Below are 20756 nucleotides of genomic sequence, written 5' to 3' on the forward strand. Positions count from 1 at the left end.
GATGTCGTGGTTAACACTGTCATCTCACCACAACAACACCCCTGGTTTGTGTCTGGGCTTGTAAGCCTTTCTGATTGGTGTTTCCATGTTCTCACCCTTTAAGTCCCCCGTTTGATTCTGGATTCTACTTTGTTGGATTGGATAGTCCCAGATGTGCTTGTTAGGTTCACTGGGGAGTCTGGATTGGCCATAGATGTGAATATATCCATGTACAAATAAATATATGTATGAAATAAAGCGGAAGAAGAAGAAATAGTAGAAGTGGGAAAAAACCATACCAATTGCAGTCCACAGTTATGTTTAGCATTTTTGATTTTGTTAAACAGAAGGAAAGCTCTGTCACATGCCTGACCAGGGGAAAGTACTAATTTGTTTATTCATTAGTTCATTCAAAGACTCCGATCAACATATTTAAAAGGAACAAATCAGCAGTTCTTTTTATCATGTAATTTAACGTTTTGAGACGACATTTTGGGAAATAGCGCGAGACTCCTAATATGAACCCTAGAACGAAGTGACAGCCTGTCCACGGTGTACACAGCCTTTCACTTAATATCAGCTTGAATTGGCTTCAGCCCAAACAACCCCTCTGTGGATAGCTCAGGCATAGAAGATCGATTAAGATGTGGATGGATAGCTCTGATACAGACTATCAGTGTGTTGGTGTGAGTCTCTCACTGGTTTGTTTGGTTGTTTTTTTTGGGGGGGGGGGGGGCGGGGGGGGTCTTTGCAATGGAGCAGTAGAGGTTATCAGGACCTACAGACCCACAACACACATTAGTGGGAATTACTGCAGGTTGAATAAACTAGAATTCTCAGTCAAACCAACTGTGAATGTTTTGCTTGCCGAAATTTAACCCACAACAGCGACGGTCTGTGTCTCTGTGTTGTGTCATTTGCACCCTTAATGTTCTGGACATGTGTATCTTTAAAAAAAACCCAACATAAACACTGTTATTATGACGTAAGCTATTGTTGCAGGGATGTGACATGATAGGTAGGGGAGGAGAGTGCGCCGTGTCCATTAGGACTTATTTATGAGGAGTTGCCTGCTGAAGTAATAACATTTCTGCTGCCTGTGTGTCATATGACTGCTGGCGTAAAAGCACACAACAGTAATGCTGCTGTGTCTGACATGACGCCAGTGAGTGGCCCCATTTCCTTTGACATATCACCCCATGCTAAGAATTATAGTCTGCAGCAGAATCCCCCAGTGCAGAAAAACACACTCAGCAGTTGTACTGGAGGAGAGAAGGGGAGAAGATAAATACATCCCTGCAGGTGCTGTGCAGTTTTTTTTATTTATTTATTTATTTTTAGGTGTCTGGGAGAGAGCTGATAATTTCTGAAGAAGTTATCACTTGTAGATGTTTTTGAGGCGTTGAAAGTGGTGTGATGTTTGAAAAAAAATGTCTTTCCGGATTTGTGGATCGCTCCATTATCCGCTCCGATCGCCAAGCCCCTTTATTGGGTCAGTCATACGGTTTTCGGGAAAACCATAGACTGCGAGCCACACTCCGCTGAATGACTCTGTATGGGTTTTTCAAAGTGGCACAGTAGTTTCTCTGTCCACGCCGCCACTGCAGTAGCTGGTGTCCTCTCACCGAGTCGTCACAGTGTGGCTTTGTTGATGAAATGGTGAGCGGGTGCCACTTCTGCACAAAGACAAGCTGGGGAAGAATTGCATGAAGCTCAGAATGAGCCAAAAAAACAAACAAAAAAACCCACATGCAAAAGCACTTTTGTCTGACAGAATGGACCTCTGCAACCACGATAAAGGCCTTGATACATCCCAACACACCTTGCTTTTTTTTTTCTTCTTTTTTTTTTTTTAAATATTAGCAGAGCAATAAGCTTTCCGGGCCTGTATAATCTTCTCTTTGCTGTATCATGTGCATTCTGTAATCCTCGTTGCTGAACGGAATGACGTTCACATCTGCGTTATTCACTCCTTTTTTTTTTTTAGCTTCATTCATTCCTCATATGATTGCATGATTTCTTTCTAATTTATGCATTTTCTAAGAGCGCCATATGGGTCTGGGTTTTCACACCTCTACAAAAGAAGCCGCTGAGGAAGATTCAGCAGAGCAAACAAGCATTCAGGGGATCACACCGTCTTTTATAAGGAGTGACTGCTTTACGAATAGGTTCTATATTTTTTTTCTGTTGTTTTCTTTTTTTTTAAGCAACGGGTGAAATTAAAACTGCGTTGATAGGCACTGGTTTCTCTGCTCTGCGCTGTCTTAATGCAGGGAAAGGAAACATTAATGACCTCACACGATGTTTTTGAACATCTTTGTTTCCGTGTACTCAGTTTGAGAAATTCGGAAGTATTTGCACAAGTCTTTACTTGTGATTGGGAAAAAAAAAATGTACTTATGAAAAGGATATAAAGGAACAGTTTGTAGTGTGGGGACTATAGAGCGAATGGGCGGCTTTCAGTCCAGTGATCTTGTGGAAAAAGGCCTTTAAATGGCACCTCTTTGATTCTGCGCCTTTGAGCCGGTTCAAAAGTGTTCAGAGTCCAGCACACATTGATATTTAGCAGGATGATTGAAGTCTTAATGCCAGAGAGGTTAGAGGAGAACAGGGGGTTGACTGCACCCGGAGTTGACCTACTTGGTGGGACATTTATCCTGTGCTTTGTTCTCCGCATGAGTGCAATCCCCAACTCTTCAGCCTTCACCGCCAGCACGGCCATCCAGGAGCAGGTACTCACCCTGTTTTTGTCACAACACGCCAGTATGTACGTACATCCATACGTAATAATAAAGCCAAGTATCTGTCAAGTATTGATATTTATTGGTAAATTGAATAAAAACATATTTTTGAATGGAACTACGACAATACATAGTACGTGTTCCTCTTAATAAGGGTCACATAACCTGCAGCGCCTTTTTTTAGGTTTTGTCCAACGAGGCAAACGTCCAACCAGAAACACATTACAGGTTGTAAACAGCCTAAGCTATAAACATGAACTATGTAGAGACAATAGCAGCATTAATGCTCTGTGTGAGCTGTGCGTGCGAGGTCAGACCAACCAGCCAGTTATACCCGTGAAATCCTGATTCATGATAACACTAACAAGGGAAGACATCTGAACAATTAAACTCACCAGTCACCGAATAACATGTAAAAGCAATTTGTCATTTTGAACATATATAAATACTTTATCTCATTTATTGTGAAATCCTGCTGCTTAAAGTACATATGCGCTCTATGAACATATCTGGTACTTTGTGGTATTAAAAGTAGTAAATTATTTGCAATCACAATGTTTAAAATTGATTATTGAGACTTTGTCATTTCTGCAGGATGAGTGTTGATCCTGTTTGATCAACTGCTCAAATCACATTATTATCCATTAATCTACCCATTCATTTCTCTATCAATACCTGCATAATGCAGCCCTTTGGTTTTCTCTTCTTTATAACTGATTATGTCGGGGTTTTTTTAAACTGACCAAACATCCAAATATAACGGTGTTTATTTAGATGTTTTGGCAAACCTTTTGGTGTTTATATTGTAAACTTCATGCCACCGGTCTGCGTAATCAGAGGTCCGCTGCTCTGCTGGCACTGAGGGACAAGGCAATGATTCAAGGAACAGGCTATTGATCTGTGTTACATTAGGAAGAAGAGTGCTTATGAGAGTGATGTGCATAGGTTCATTTAATTCGGCATCAAGCCAGAGTTTGGCTCTGGCTGTACACTGTAAATTCTAAACACTGAGTGGGAGTGTCATTACTCTGTGTCTGTCATCAGAAGTGCTCGTGTCCCGAAAATTACTTTTTTTTTTTTTTTTTTTTGTCATTTTCATGCTCGTCTCAGCAGAAGCGTGTGGAGTCTCGAAGCTTTCCCAGCTCTAACGGAAAGCTCCCCGGTGGCCCTTTAAGGCAGTGGACACATTGTGTGCTTTCTTTCTCTCCGTGTGTATTAGGTATTGAATAAGTGACCTTTCTAGTTTGCATGAGCTCATGGGAAAAGTGGGTGTTTCCACAGGAAGTTAATGCCTTTCCCTCCCCCTCTTTTTTTTTTTTTTTCTCTTGCTCTCCTTGTCTATGTAGTCTACAGTCCTCCTCCCCCCTCAAACTCCTTGATTGTGTTTTTTTTTTTTCTTTTTTTTTTCTTTAAGCACTTGTAGGTACTCGGCTAAACAATGCTGCTCACACAAATCAATGCTGCAGCTTTGCGAAATGTTGGTGAAACGCTTGGGACGAGAGAGAGACGACGGAGGACACGGCGAGGCCATGTAGAGATGCAAAAGCATTGATTTTTCACTTCCATGTGTTTAACATTACACCCTGACGGTGGCTATTTGATTACAGCCAGCTGCTCACAGTCCAGCCCCAGAGGTTAAACCTGCACGGGCTTTCAGACAGGAAGTGATCCACAGATGCCCCCATTGAGATTTCTCTTTTCTTAGATCACTGCCACATGTCACACTCTGCTGGTGTGTTGTGTTGAGGCAGCTTTGACCTCACCACACATTAAACGGGATTTGTTATTTAGAGGTGTTGCCCACAAACAAAACAAAAAAATGGTATTATTAACACTTCATAGGCAACCTTTTACATTCAGTGTCTGTAAAAGGTTTAACCTTCTGGTGATCTTTACTTCTTTTATTACTCTCATCACTCTTACTATCACTCTTACTTTTTTTTTATTTTTTATTATATTGTATTTTTATCTGCTTTTTGTGCAATACATCCACCCCCATACTCTGTACATGTCCACACTTATAGGCACCGTGTGCATATTTTTCTATTATATTGTATTTTTATCTGCTTTTTTTTTAGTTCCTGCTATGTGTGCTTCTTTCTCTGTACTATCCTGCTGTACCACCGCAAATTTCTCCACATGCGATTTAAAATTGAAGTGAATGATTTCAAGTTTTTTTTTTAAGGAAAATTAAGAAAGCAGTATTTTAGGAATGTAGAGCAACCACGAAAAAAAAAAAAGACAGCCACACAATGAAAGCGTAAGCGTAGTCTTATAAATGATGATAGAATGAGTAAATATTTTAGAAATCACTTTTTTATGCCCTATCATTGAAAATATGCTGTAAACTATATCCATTTTGCATCCTTTGACACAATAAATCTAATATAATAAACCATGCTTTCTCCTGTAAAAAGAAATTTTAAACCCAACGTTGACAGGAGGACTACCGGTACTTTTATGAACCACCATATTTATGCACTTGGATGTAATTATCAGCATTTACAGTATCTGAATCAGTGCTGTCATGCTGTGATGAGCTATCAGAAACAGATCTGTCACACTGTGCTGCTGTTCCACTCAGAGTGCAGCTTGGCAGGCTCCAGCCTGCCTGGCATGGGGTTCATGTCCTTAATTGAAATTGCTGCACTTGGCGCTGCCCCACCGCACAAGTTTTACAAATGGCATGTTTCACCTGTCAGCTGGAGGGGCTGCCACTGCCGTCACCGCCCTCCGCCCTCCGCCCTCCGCCTCTTCGAGCAGGAGCAACTCTTACCCCGCTCTTTCATGCTGACTTCTCAGCCTGTGTAGTAGTGGGCTATCTGCATCGTCAGCAGATCTACGAGCCAGGCCGAGCCTGTGAACTGAGCTGAACCCTCAGTTATGAAAACAAAAAAGGCTCCATCTAAACAAAATCTACGTTGGTTTTCTTGTGTGTGGATAAAAGCTCGACTCTTCACATTTGTTTCTCGGGTTAGGAGGCGCTCACAACTCGGCAGACTTATCGTATAAGAACAAAGTTTAATGTAATTGTTCTGTTAATGCAGATCATTTCAGAATGCATTCAACCCGGAGTGTACAAAGCAAAGCAGAACAGGCATGGCACCCTGCAGGGAGTCAATCCATTCAAATTATCTTTTGTTATGAATCAATTGATAAATGAAAGAAGCAAACACAGCGTAATAGGAATTATCTTGCAGCATATCTTCGCGTGTGTGTGTGTGTGTGTGTGTGTGTGTGTGTGGGGGGGGGGGGGGTCACACTATGACATGAGAGCCTGCAGCTGCTAAAAATACCAAAAAGTATATCCAACATTGCATTTACAGAAGTGTATAACGTTGTAGATATTGAGAAACTTCCTTCACAGAATATGCATCTTAAAAAAAAACCCAGTGTCATTTACTTAATGAAGTCAACTGGAACCTGAAGTGAACTGGATTGAAATGCAATCTACTCACTTTCTGCTGTGGTCTGACTCAGGAAGCTGAACCAAGAAACTGTTTCAATCAGTAAAATTACAGTGATAAAGGAATCATTCCTGACTTCAGTTTTTAATTAACAAATCTTGCTGAATAGCCTTTAGCCGTCAGCAGCACGGGTCTGAAACTGTTCATACTCATCTTCAGCTCTTTCTACAAAAGAGCGAAAATCATTTTAACACCCACCATTTAAGCCAGACTTATTTATACATCGATTTAGGTTTTGTTGGCATACATAAAAAAAAAGTCTGTCCGATTGAGAGATCCGTACCTCCGCGCATCACATTTTGCTTCGGCAGCCGGCCATAATTAAAAATGGATTTGTTGGCTAGGATAATCAAACTTATAGTTTCTGCTTTTGCGCTACCTTTCAAACTGCAACCCTAAAGAATCCTTCTCCTCATTGAGAGCCTGATCAAGAAGCAGCTTTGTACTGACCAGCTGTGCTTTCATCACGTGATCACGTTAGGTGACACACGTGTACAAGCTTGGACCGCGTGACGCAATCCATGTGTTGTCATACCGACTCTGACTGGACCATATATATACAAAGTACACCACCTCATCCGATTTCACTGTAAATATCACTTGCATGGTGCCGATCAAATCACATAGACGTGCTCACGCTCTGTGGTTTGAATCAGATCAGTGGTCAATGGGGTTACATACGGTTCATGTATGCACAGCTGCTAAAAATTCAATTCCAGTTGCATCAGATTTGTCTGATAACCCTTGTTTACAAATCCCCGGTGGTAGTACGCCTCCGCTTTAGCAGAGGAAGAATACTGCAGTCAGTTTGTGACGTATTGGTGTGGTGAATGAGGAAGTTGGGGAAGCAAACACAATTCTTCCGCGGAAAGAACACAATTTAATGGTATTCAATCTACATTTTTCTGTAATTAAAGAACAACTACGGCTGATGATTTTCAAGTCAAGGTCTGTGAATTTTCATTGGGCACATGGCCATATGCAGAAGGTAATTAACTCCCAACTGTGCCTGTGACTATTTGTTTTAGCTCAGCATTCCCCCTCATTATGAGAGTCTGGTGGGCAGGTACAGCAACGTTTACCCGCATCTGTGCTGGAGCAGCGTGTTCCGTGGGGAAGCTTTGTTTTTTCGTCGTGAAAATCTCAGCCTTGCCTTTTTTCGCTGAACCTGTGGTTTTTGTGTTTTCCGTGCAGATAATGACGGTATATTAGTTAACCGTCACAGAGGTGTCTTTAACCAAACAAGTGGGATAAGTGACAGGGATGGAAAAGGGTCTATATATAGTTTTCGTGAAGCTGTATGTGTGCAGAGGAAGTGGGTGCACAGTGCAAGCTCGATGCTGATTACACGCCCACACATATCACCCGCTCTTGCGTTCCTTGAGGCTGGCATGCGGCAGTTGTAACAGTACAGATTCATTGTTCTGTGTCTTCTCCGGAGATGGAAAACCTGACCAGGTGCTTTGGTGGATGAGTCTTATGTTAAATACTGCAGTGGTTTTAGAAGGCAACTACTCCTACACACTGATTTGATGCAGTATTTGTGTCTTAAAGGTGTCCTAAATTTGTGGGAGAGACATTTTCCCATTGTGTCTTTCTTATAATATATCACTTTGACTAACATAAGCCAGCATATGCGTATCCAGACTTTAAGTTGCACTTTTAAATTGCAACTGTCCAAAATGCACCATGAAACGATAATAAAACATATAAGTTGACACATTTATTTCGCCATTTCCAGGTGAAACTGTACTGTTGATTGTTTGTGATAGTCTAACCATATTGTGTTTTCATAGAGTGCAAAATATTGGTCTCACTTGGTATATTTTGATAAATAATTAAAATCTTCATATAAGCCGCATGGACAAACAACAACAAAAAAGTGAAAATTATAGTGAGGATGACAAAATAGATCCACAGTAGTGTTGGCACCAAAATTGATAAATGCTGATTTATTCAAGGTTTAAAAAAAAAACAACCAAACAAACAATTTCATATCAAACTGTTCAGCCTTCCATCCCTGCTTGTCAAATTTGACATTGAAACTGACCAAATCCAGCAGTTGACAAAATGGTGATCTGAGAATAATATGAACATACATGAACACTACAATAATTGAACGCACGCATAAGACTGATGCCCACTAAATGATCTGCTCTCTGTATGCTGATGATACCACTAATCCTGGTATCGGTGTATGCTGGTACTATGTTCAAAAGCCTTACATGTGAGGGTGACGCTCGGCTTGAGTGGTAAAAGAAAGCTTTTTCTTTCTGAGGTGAACAACATGGTCGTTATGACAAATTGCAGGAAAATGACCTAAAAAGTACTGTTTTCAAATTTAATAAGTAATTATGGCCAAATAGTAACTACAATGTATTTATCAAAATTTTTAACACAAGGATCCACCCAAAAATGAAGGTATTTGCAATGAGAAGTACTGATGTTTTTGTATCAATCTGCACTTCGCTGCAGCATAGTGGATGAGGAACTGAAGATGACGGAGAGCTTCACACTCCTTTGTGTCTACAACTCAGCCGGTACTCCGGGACTACGAACATCAGGTGAACAGAGACAATGGACTCATTCAGGAAGCTGGAGCAAGCTCGCCTACCTCATCCCATCAAGTCTCGACGATCAGCCTTTTAAACCACTTTATCCACATCGGGGTCACGGGGAGCTGGAGACAATTCCAGCTGAATAGGGGTGAAGGCAGTTTACTCAGGATGGGCTGCCAGAGAGATGCACAGTCAGTCACACACCCTTCTGATTAATTTCTGGGATCCATAGAGAGCCTCCTGACCTACTGCTGCACTGCTTTGTTCTACAGCTGCACAGTGGAGAACAGGAAGGACCTGCAGCAAGTGGTGAGGATGGCAGAGCTCATGATACACGGGCCACTACCCCTCCCCAGAGACATTTACATTGACCTAATACATTTATATTGAGCTATACAGTTTGTTGTTTTTGATTTTGCTGTGTAATTGCCTGCCATAGCGCCTAAACATTTTCTCAGTATTCTGAATCAGTTTCTGATTCCAATATGTAGACTCGTGGCGTCTCTCGTTTGCTTGCTTTGTTATGTTTGGACATAAGACAAAATAGCACATGCAGGTTAAAAAGGTAGGTTGTCTGAGGCCATATACGCAGTTTATATGATATTCCGATATTCTTAAAGAATTTGAACTTAGATCCCCTCGTTCAACTCCGTTTTTGTAAGTTTTCTTGTTTGTGTGCTCTTTGCAGCAGTGGAAATGGTTTGCTTATGTCTCACAAACGTCTCTTCAGAGGACAGCCCCCCACACAAAAATGCCGTGCCGCAGCTGAGACTCATCCGCAGTCCTTGTATCCATGCAGAAAACAGGCCGTTAGTGTTTTCCTGGTCTGCAAGCGCATGTACGCCTGTGTTCCGGGGATGACGTGTATGCAGGGACGTTGTGAGTGGGACAGAGTGACAGCTCTGGACTTCGGTTGGTGGGCGGGGTCGGGTCACACGTCATCTGTGACATCAGCGCCGACCGAAGGCTCGGCCCGGGCCAGCTGCCTGCTGCGGAGGTGGAGTTTCCTTCCTGCAGAGCTGACTGGGGCCGAGTGTGGCCTGACCCACCTTGCCACCAACATCTAAACCACACTGCAGCGTGGCTCTTCAGGCTCTCATGGTTGCTGTTGCTCCTAATCTGTCACTTTTGATTTATGAACCCACTCCACAGATTCTCATTTGTTTTCTAAAGCTCAGACTCCTTGAGTCTTCTAGTCGGTTTAGTGCTTACACATTTATATGCCCATGAGCTGGTCGTGTCAGCACAGGTCTAATGAGCTTCTAAAATGGAGCTTGAGTTTGTTTTTGTTTTGTAGCTTAAATCCTCTTCCGTGAAAAGCAGTTGCATGAGTTTTCACACCACAAACTGTATCGATTCAATCAGTAATTTTACCTCAACTTCACAAAAAACATTTTTTCGACGTCAGTGCTGTGACCGCCTCAAGGATTTATCCAGAACAAGGTTTGATCACATGGGAGGAACAAGAGGTTTTGACCTCACCTCAGCTGTTTCCTCATGACGGCTGTCCAGTCTTTGCAGGAATCTGTGTAGAAATCTCAAAACTTTGTTTTGGAGTTGTTGTTTTTTTTAACTTCACTAAATGTGTGAATGATGACTACCATATGTTTTGATAAAGAAAATAATGTTTTTGGTTCTTCCTACTGGCTCAACTAAAGCAGCCATATAATAAACCGCCTCCAGAATAAACAAGTGATCGCATCATATGTTGAATAATATATCTGGTCAGGCATTTAAAACTCACTTCAAACAGTTTTCAGCAATTTTTTTCCGCCACCAGAAAGTACTGAAGATGATACTCTGCTCTGTTTGTGAGGTTGTGGGGGTTTCGCGACACTTTCAGTCGATTGTTCAAGGCGCCTGTTGAATTTTATGAGGTCATGGACCAATGTAACGATTTTTCAGTCGTATTACTGGACATGACTCGGGTTGGCTTATGTCACGCGGTTATTGGTAGTCCTCCTGAGTCATGTTGCACTCCCCCATGGAACTCGTCACCCTCCGGCTGCTCAGCTGAAACCCCGCTCCAGCCCCGTTCGCGCTGGCTCTGGTGCTGCTGGCACTGCAGAACACCCTCATCTATCACGGGAAACGGCTCGGAGACAATCAGCTCGGCTGGAGCAGAGCGCGGCAGCTACACCACCCGTGTGTGTGTGTGTGTGGTGGGGGTGGGGGTGGGGGGGTTGCGGTGCTGAATGCGGCTGCCCGAGGTTGACAGAATAGGAATAAGAGGTTGACGGAGGACTGAGGTCACGTGCTGAAGCTCCGGCTGGGAGAATGGAAGCGGTGGTGGGAGGGAGAAGGAAACACAAGCAGATTTTCCTCCTCTTTCTGTCTCCGTCTCGCTGTTTGAAGGCACACTGGCGGAACAGTGAGGCACGTTCGGCGATGCACAGTAATACTGGATGAATTATTGAACAGTGGTGAGTGGAAGTGACACAGGCCGGCATACTACCTCGATGCTGAGTGACAGGAGAGTGTGAGGGAGAGATTACCTGCGTCTCCTCCAAAACAGGGGAGCTGCAAGTGGGAGGAAGTTGTATAAGGAAGACGGACAGCTCTACCGTGAGGAAAGCATTTTGAAACACTCCACACACATTGGATCTTTTTCATTTATGACTCCATTATTTTTCAGAAAAAAAAAAAATCCACATCAGTCACTGACACGAAGCCTTAGTAAACTTTATTGACCCTGTAAATTGATTTGCACCACATGTATTGCAGTAATACAATCATTCTGAACCTTTTTTACATGGATTCCCCGGATTTCCTCGAGGAAAGGTTGTGGAGCTTTTCTCCGATCTTGAACTAGCCAAAACTGGTGTACATATGCACTCTCCCCAACATACAAAAGCAGGAGCTTTTCTGTATTCTTCATTCATGAAAATTCATGAGATGCCCTCTAATCAAAATTAAGGAAATGGAAATGACTTTTTTTTTCTTTGGGGGAGGGGTCTATCAGCTGTCTTTATATCAGGCGAAGATGTTTCATTCAGTCTACACAATGTAAGCTCCTCATTTCCATGCAAACAGTATGGTTGTTACAGCAAAAGTTTAATTTGGCCCATTGTTGGTGTGACATGGGAATTTGTGTGGATTTTTCGGTTCTTGTGATGGCTTTGTGTTTCAGGGTGTTGGTTTGACATTCCCTGAGCACTCCCCTCAGCTGTCACCACTTAACTAGTCTCCGAAGAGAGAGAGAGAGAGAACTACAAAACATGGGAAAAATGTAAAAAATGCATGACTCCTCCTCCTCCCAGCTCCTCGGCCCCACCCTTCCCGCTTAGGTTACTAAGACACCAGAAATTTCCCCGAGAATGAAAGAAAATCAAGGCCCCCGGAGTCGGGTGGTGTCACTGTTGTGACGGCTTGTAAAAGTGTTATTAGCATGTCGTCCAGCTTACTGTGGAAACCTAAGCAGCGGTTGTTGTGTGAGGGATGAGCTAGTTCACATTTGTTGTGCAGGTGTCTTCGGGCTGGGTGTTTACGCTCGTGTCTGCAGCAGGGTGGTGAAGCTCGGGGTCACTGAGACTGTTGGTGCTGTTTCAACCTAAAACACAAGGGGACAACGGCTGTTTTCTTTTCTTATTAAACTAAATTGTAGGAATGCTCTTTGCACAGTCTCCCTCAGAGGCAATTACATTGGTCTTTCCTGAAGGAATGATGAAATAAAGCCTAACTCAAAACCGACAAAGTGGAAAATAGCACCAGAGACCCAACCCCCCGGGTACTTAGTATTTCGTCTCATTTGCAGGAGTACTTTAGTCAAGTGGCTTCATTTTCTGCAGGTGCGGAACATTAAAGTGTGTTTGCATTGTGCGCACTGTGGAGGGTATAAACAGCACACAAAAAGTTTGGGCGTTTGGTAGATTGTATTTGTTGTCGCAAGCATTGGAAAGCCTTTTGATTTCACTTTTGAATAGTACCACTTGTGGGGTGAGTATCTGGGTTGGGATGATGGATAGCAAATTTCTTTGCTGTTAAAAAATAAAAAAAGATCAAGTAAAATTGTCCATATGATATGTATATGCAAACTAAACATAGCGAGACAATAGAGTAGAAAATAAACCTCCTCCTTTTAATGCTTAACTAAATTTGTACACAATGTGGGCTCAAATCTGGGCTGGGCCTTCACTTTATGTTTACGTGTTCTCTCAATATTTCTGCCATGTTCTGGTTTCTTTTCATAATCTAAAAGGATGCATGTGAGGTTAATTGATGGCCCGAAACTTTTTATACACGAGGTGTGAAATTGAGTGTCTGTGCTTGTCGGTTTCCCTCTGTTTGTCCTGTCAGAGGTGTAATCTGCCTCCGCCCACAGTTAGCAGGCCTCGGCTCCGACACCCCACAACCTTGAACAGGATACATTGGTATAGATGCTGGATGGACACTATACGCTATCCGTTACAATTCTGCATAGTTATATGAGATGGCATCCTATCCTGCCATGAGCATTTTCTGCACATGATTATGTTCGAGGGCATGAACCAGGACGAACGAGCTGATCCAACAAGTGTTGAATGGGGTTGAGGACAGGACTGCCAGGGGGCCATTCCATCCTCTCCACTCCCAAATTCTAGGGGTAGTTAAGCCCCGCTCTGTGAGAGTGAGATCTGGGACGGGGGTGAAGCAGAAGCTCACAACAAGAGTCAACTGCGTTATTTTTTTCGTGCCTCGCGTTTCCACAGCTTACGCATCAGCCGGACATGGTTCTGTAACTTAGGATCTTCATCGTTGCTGTATTCCATTCATGTCTTACTTGAAATGCTCCCAGAAAATATTTACCTCTTTTGTTTTGTTCTTCCTCTCTTACAGTCGTACTTTGTCACTGACTATGACCCCACAATCGAAGACTCGTACACCAAGCAGTGTGTGATTGACGAAAGGGCGGCAAGGCTCGACAGTAAGTGCACTTTGCTGTACAAACATGGCCAGAGAGAAAACACACGCACGCACACACACGCACACACACGCACACACACACATGGACCATTTGTACATTTCTGTTGCACTACTTTGCACTTGAGGAACTGATTTCAAATGTTTGTTTACTCTGCAAGTTATTGTGTGTGTGTGTGTGTGTGTGTGTGTGTGTGTGTGTGTGTGTGTGTGTGTGTGTGTGTGTGTGTGTGTGTGTGTGTGTGTGTGTGTGTGTGTGTGTGTGTGTGTGTGTGTGTGTGTGTGTGTGTGTGTGTGTGTGTGTGTGTGTGTGTGTGTGTGTGTGTTCCGTCCGTGCTCTGTAGTCCTCGACACGGCTGGACAGGAAGAGTTTGGAGCCATGAGAGAACAATACATGAGGACAGGGGAGGGTTTCCTGCTCGTCTTCTCCGTCACTGACAGAGGAAGGTAAGTGACAGTTTTCATCGGGAGCACATCTGCACACGCTCTCTTCTCTCTCGTCTTTCTTTGTGTTTGCACATCTTTGTTTGCTGTTCACAGTTGGGCACTCTTGTTTGCTCCTCCTCTACCTCTTGACTCAACTCAAGCCATAAATCTCACGCCGATGCTTTCACTTGTTGCCGCCTCTACTTCCGGCCGTTGCCGTTGTTTTTGTTGTCATTTTCTTTTGTTCTCAGCACTTCCTCCCTTATCTCGTTCTCTTGAACTCACCTATGCGAGCGCCGAACTTTCTATTTCAAGCTCACGTGCCTCACGAGCTTGTCTTCAAACACATGCAGCTCTTAAAGGATTTAACTGGAGGTTTTGAGCTTTTTGAAGCCTTCATTCCAGCATGTGTGCACGAACAACATGTATGTGTGTCTATACTAATAACACTTTGCTGCACAAACAGCCTTTTAACCCTTTAATTGCTATTGACAAAGTCAAACTCGCTTTAACGTAAAGGTGCCTTTCAAAAAGTTGAAAAAGATTAGTTAAAAAATATATAGTTTCAGGAGTTAGTTATCCATAAGTTACAAAGCAAAAAGTTTGAAGCATTTTTCACGTGTTAATTGTGGTAATTGTGACCTCGGGTTTGAAATTTAACTCAGATAACATCTGATGTGATTAATCATTTTAATATTGTGTTTTTAATTTATCATCGTGACTTATAAGCTAAAACTATAAAGAATAAAACAAAATGGCTTGATGGAAGTTCCTTAGTTTGAAGTAAATTATGGGGAAATTTGACTTTTTCATTTGCTTTAATGTTTTGAGATACACTGATTCTGAGTTCCAACTAAAAAATGAAACTATTTATGTTTTTAACGGCATTACATATAATGACAAGCGTGAAGTGTGCAGTTTATTGTCATACAGTGACAATTTATTGGTATGATTTAAATAATAAATTTTTTTAACCTTCTCATTGTCATTACCGGTTTATTTTGTGGCACGTGAGATAGTTTGGTGTGATTTAAAACACCATCAGCCTTTATTCCAATTGATACTTTGTGTAAAAAAAAAAAAAAAAGAAAAAGCCAAGTGCATCTGATTTATCGTAACCAAAATGCAGCAGCTTTATTGCAGTAAACTTTTTAAAGATGAATCACAATGATAATGCAATTGAAAGAGATTAAAAACTAATTCTGAGAAACGTACTTTGTCTTTCAAGTGTATTTTATCACCGGTACTTAAGAACAACTCAAACAAGGTAGCAGTAGTTGTAGTTGAGTACAAGTTTACAGTACTCTGTGTACATCTGGTAATGATACATACATTGCAAGAGTAACGTTAAAATGTGTCCCCAGTCATCCAGACGTTTGTCTTGCTGCTTTTGCGTATGTGTGGGGTTTTTTTTTCTTCTTTTGTCTTCACTAATCAATCCCACGGTCGAATAAAAACGATTCGGAAGAAATATTTATTCAAAAAGGCTACCAAACACTGCAAACAAAATGAATGTGGTTTCATTTGATTTAAATTTGTATAGTAAATGTGGAATCTTTATGTATTGTATCAGGTCATAATTCAGCTTATTGATAAAGGTCTTGTGGAGTTTGTGTCTACCCTTTCTCCATGTCATTGTGCCGCTGCCCTGCAGTCCAGGGACCTCCGTTCTATCCCTCCCCCCACCAAACACCACCTCCCAGTGTTTATGCTATAAACAGCTTTTCCTTCCTCCATTCATATATATATATATATATATATATATATATATATATATATATATATATATATATATATATATATATATATATATATATAGTCAAGACTTTACAGATTTACTCGGTACTCACCAAGCTGTCTGTGGGCCTGAGGCTGGAATGCCATTTGGGTTGGATTCGACCCCGTTTTGCTCCCACGTATTGACATTTTTCTTTGCGATTGTGTTTAAGTTGTGCCACCACATGCCATTTGTATTGCAGTGGGGTGGCAGTCAGGTCAGTGCGCAGTGCACAACCTTAGTGGTAAATGTGTTTCATGCATAGTGGAGATGACTTTTATTTTTCTGTGCTGACATGCTCAACCCTTCAGTGTGATCCACTGTAGCGGTGACCCCAACGTCTGGGGTCTGATGCTTCTGCCTGTGTGTGGGCGGTGGTGGGCGGTGGTTTAGCTGCACTGCTCGGAGGTCTGGTTGCATGTGTATTTTTAGATGAATCTGTGCATTACTACATAAGAAGGCATCTCATAACCTGCTTTTTGCTCAAAAAGCACCGCTTAACGCCATGAAATGTGATTTGCAGCTTTGAAGAAATCTACAAATTCCAAAGACAGATTCTCCGGGTCAAAGACAGAGATGAATTCCCTATGATCCTTGTAGGAAACAAAGCAGATCTGGAACTACAGAGACAAGTAAGTCCAAAAGATCACCGACTGCCAAACAAAAACCTGTTCCGACGATCCGAGGCGATAGTATCAACCAGTACTGAGAATTCACACGAGCGTACTCGACAGTGGGAGTGTTGCAGCTGCAGCTCGGGGTGCGAGTCAAAGAACAAAACGGAGGCAGCAGAAAGCATGAAGTCAGGAGGGGAAGATGGATGAAAAAGGGAGTGTGAACTGATGAATTTTCTGGCTGCTGGTATGCAGTCAGTTGTCACCTTCAGTGAATTTATACCACCCCCTTATGGTGAAAAACAACCTTACACTCCTGAGGGGTTGAGGGCTTTTTATTTGTGACGTTATTAATACAACAATTGTGAAAGTAAAGAACTACAAATGAAACTATGCTGAGCCCCGTGACACCCGATCTCGATTGAACTTTTCTTTTTTTTCTTTCTTTTTTTTTATCTTCTGTCACAGCAAACAGTCTCACTGCGAACCTCATTCATTCACGTGTAATTCAGTCCCCGACAAGAGGCACAGCTGCATTATAAAGACACTCAAACCAGATTTCAGCTGTTCCCCAGACGTAATCTACATAATAATTAAATTGCTTCGGTTTTGTTGTGGATGGACGATATTGCCTTGCGGTGGACTAAATTATTATAAGGGAAGAGGCTGCAAAGGGTTAAAATGAAGGGATTAGTTCATTGACTGAAAAGCTCAGGAGAATGGAACAATATAAGAAAACAGTGTTGCATAATCTGACTATAATTCCCACTCTATAACAATTATTCAATTCAATTGTATAATTTATGTATATTATATTTGCCCTTATTGTCTTTTCCACTCTGTTGTTGAAATGTGTTGTATTATAGGTGGAATTTAATTTGATATATGTATTGATTAGCACTCGCAAGACCCCCGGTTCAATTCTGAGTCTGTGTGATCTGTGTGGAGTTTGGATCTTCTCCCTGTGCCTTCATATGTGCACTGACTTTCTCCCACCGTCCAAAACAACACACATGTTAGGCGAATCGCCGACTCCAGATCGGCCTGATTTCTATGCTTGTTTGCGGAGTTGTTGAAAATGCTTTTCTCTCGTTTGGCTTGACTTTGAAAGTTCAGCTCATCATTATTCTGTTCTTCACTTTCCACAAGGTAACCCAGGAGGAGGGACAGCAGCTGGCTAGACAATTAAAGGTCACGTATATGGAGGCTTCGGCTAAAATCCGAATGAACGTAGACCAGGCTTTCCACGAGCTGGTTAGAGTAATCAGGTATGTGCTTTTCAAGGGCATCGATTGCATATCCTGTATATAGCCCCATCATTGGAATTTCAACAAGTTTATAAGGAGACAAGACAAAAACTCTAATGTCTTTGATTGTGAAACTCAGCTGATGACGTCTCAACACAGAGCGTGCACATAGTTATCTCAAGTCAAGGCTGATCATTGACTGAATATTGGGCGTCTTTGTTTGCATTTATTCCATTTCTATTCATTCATTAAAATGAATAAACTCCACTTATTGTGTATTCTTATTTATTCTGAAACGGGACAAAGAATAAGGCATGCTGGAAAAATGTCTTCAACTGTCCAGTGTGTCTTGACATTTTTTTTTCCCTCACTCTCCAATGCCAGGAAATTCCAAGAACAGGAAAGTCCACCGTCACCGGAGCCGACGAGAAAAGAGAAAGACAAGAGCGGCTGCCATTGTGTGATCGTCTGAGTCAGCCTTATCACTGTAACTCATGCAGCTATTCGACCGCCCCGCCCACTCTGCCTGACATCACATCCTGAACGGATGACTGACCGCTGCCTTCTCCACGTGCATGACTTCAGACGGCCTTTTCTGAGATACTTTGACCAGGATCTGCTGTCCCCGGGACATCACTATGGACAACTGACAATGCCAAATTTTAACACCACTCTACCTTCAGCCATAATCTAATTCACACGAGAGAGTCCCAACACTAAACATTGCCTTCTAAATCAGCCTAAAAAATTAATGTTTTGTACTCTGATGGACTTCTCTTGCCTTCTAGTGACATTTGTACTTGCTACCGAGATTGAATGAAAACTATATATCCAGAATGTTAATTTAGTTTCCAGTGTCTGACCAGAGCAGAGAGATTATCTTATGAAGCTTTGTGTATGTTGTGCCATATTCACTTTTACTCCCATGTGCTAATCTGCTACTGTACATATGTGACATTTGTTGTGATTTTCAAAGTGTATTTCTAATGACCTATTAAATCACCACAGTACAGTGTGTGAGGTTGAGTTTGGTTTTACATATATGAGATTGAATATATAAGTCTGTATATAAACCTTATGCCTAGACCGCCCTTAAAGCTATAATGATAGACGTTTCTGGCATTCTGCAGTGGATTTCTTACTCTTTCTGTGGTTCCTGCTTTCATTTCATTGCTAGATATGGAGTGTCGACTGTAATTGATGAAGTCTTATAGTTTGAAAGAGTTTCATCTTCTTCCCTTTACACAAAGTATCACAAAGTAGCAAATATGTCTGAGTTTCTTTCGTGAAAAGGTGGCGGTTCAGTAAACATTGAAAGTCGTGCATTTCATCAGATTTCTAAGAAACGGTAGAGACAAAATTATTGGTAGCGTATTGTGTAGCTTTGGACAAAACCTAGTGGGATTTCACATCAAAAAGGTGAGCGCCACATGCTCTTTATTCAACTTTTGAAAGCCAACGTAAACGGACCCATCGTGTGCAAAATGACGCTTTTAGAGCTCCGTTTGGTTTAAATCATTCCAATGTAACCCATCATTTCTGTCGGTCATTTAGTCGATTATAAAACGCAAATAACTGATACACCATTCCAGTGACACAGTGGCAATGCATTTGTTTTGTCATTGAAATACTCCTGTTACAAAGCTTCTTCTCCTCAATCGCTGAAATCCACGACAAAAGCAAAGGACGGCGATCAGATCGGCTCATCTCCCGACGAGACATGAACTGAGCGGCCCGCCACCCGAGGAGCCGTCTTCACCACAGACACAAAATATTGTTCTGCCTTCCCTTTCCACTTCTGTACTTCTGTTCAGGCTTTCAAATGAAGTACTGCAGTCTGTTTTTCATATCATCGTCTTGTAATATAAACAACAAGAAAATCAGATGATGAAGTAATGGACTTGATTAAATGTTTCTACTCTACTTTTATACATTATTTTCCTATCAAACTAGTTGACAAGTATTTTTCTATGTTTATAAGTGAATACATGTTCACAGCACAGCTGTGTATATATGTAAAGAAGAATATTTAATCATCTGGATTATTAGAAAGATGACTGTTGGCCCAAATTTGAAAAATTGGACTCTTCTCCCAGATGTGACAAAGAATGTTTTTCTTCTAATTGTGGCTTTATAATGGGAGAGTATATTTATCTTGAGGTGTTTAACACCATCTTGAAGGACCAGAGGGTTTTAGTTAAGACTTTGGTCTTATAAAAGGAGCTTTAAATCACATAAATGAAATAGGATAAAACCACCAAGATTTGACATACCATTTCCCAACCGAGAGCAAATTCTAGTGTACATTCAAATCATACTGGGTTTTCTTTTCTCTTCTTTTCTTTTCTTTTTCATCCTCATTAGTGTCTTTTGCCCTGTGTTTAGCTTTTGGTGCTAAAATAAAATCTGTCATTGAGCCAGATGGGCTAGAGAATCTTTTTTGTAGATTCAAAATGCACAGAACTGAATCTCTTCACTGAGATGTCAAGTTGTCAGACTTTAAGAAATCCACCTGCTTTCCAGTGATCCTCATAGGATCACTGTGACCACACCGACATCTGAAGTGATCAAGAAAGGAGTTCTGCGCAGTGGTTGTGGCTGTTGGCCTCACAGACGTGGAGGCTTGGGTTCCTTTTGTGTATAATTTGCATGTTCTTCCTGTGCAGAGTGAGTTTTTCTCTGGGTACTCTGGCTGCCCCCCACAATGCCAACACGGTACAGTTTTTCAGTGGCTCAAAATTTAGATATATGGTTGATTGTCACGGCTGATCCATGTTAGCCATGTGATGACCTTCACCTGTCCAGGATGTCCAAAACTCTTTTTTGGTATTTTTCTCTTCGAGACGCGAAGCTGAATGAAGCAGATAAGCAAGATGGGTGGACTGAGGAAATAATGAGCTGAAACCAATCACATTTTGCCCGATTTTTAGGTCTGCTGTATACAAAAGAACAATAATTTCTGACTGTAATCTGGCTGACACATACCGCTGTGGGAAAGCCTTAAACAAACCACCTACGAACATACCAGCAGGTACGATCAAATAGGAT

At 41.7% G+C, this 20756-nt stretch overlaps 1 protein-coding gene across 1 annotated transcript in view; it reads left to right on the forward strand.

The window, feature by feature from the left end:
- rras2 (RAS related 2) overlaps positions 1–20127 on the forward strand; it is a 29822-nt gene extending 9695 nt beyond the window's left edge. The window contains exons 2-6 of the mRNA XM_080458164.1: positions 13561–13648; positions 13989–14091; positions 16371–16479; positions 17611–17729; positions 18093–20127. Of these exons, the coding sequence (XP_080314290.1) occupies positions 13561–13648; positions 13989–14091; positions 16371–16479; positions 17611–17729; positions 18093–18180 (507 nt within the window). The 3' untranslated portion in view covers positions 18181–20127. The remainder of the gene's footprint in view (positions 1–13560; positions 13649–13988; positions 14092–16370; positions 16480–17610; positions 17730–18092) is intronic.
- The last annotated feature ends 629 nt before the right edge of the window (positions 20128–20756 follow it).

Source organism: Lipophrys pholis (assembly GCF_963383615.2).
Source record: "Lipophrys pholis genome assembly, chromosome: 2".
In the NCBI taxonomy this organism is placed as follows: domain Eukaryota; kingdom Metazoa; phylum Chordata; class Actinopteri; order Blenniiformes; family Blenniidae; genus Lipophrys; species Lipophrys pholis.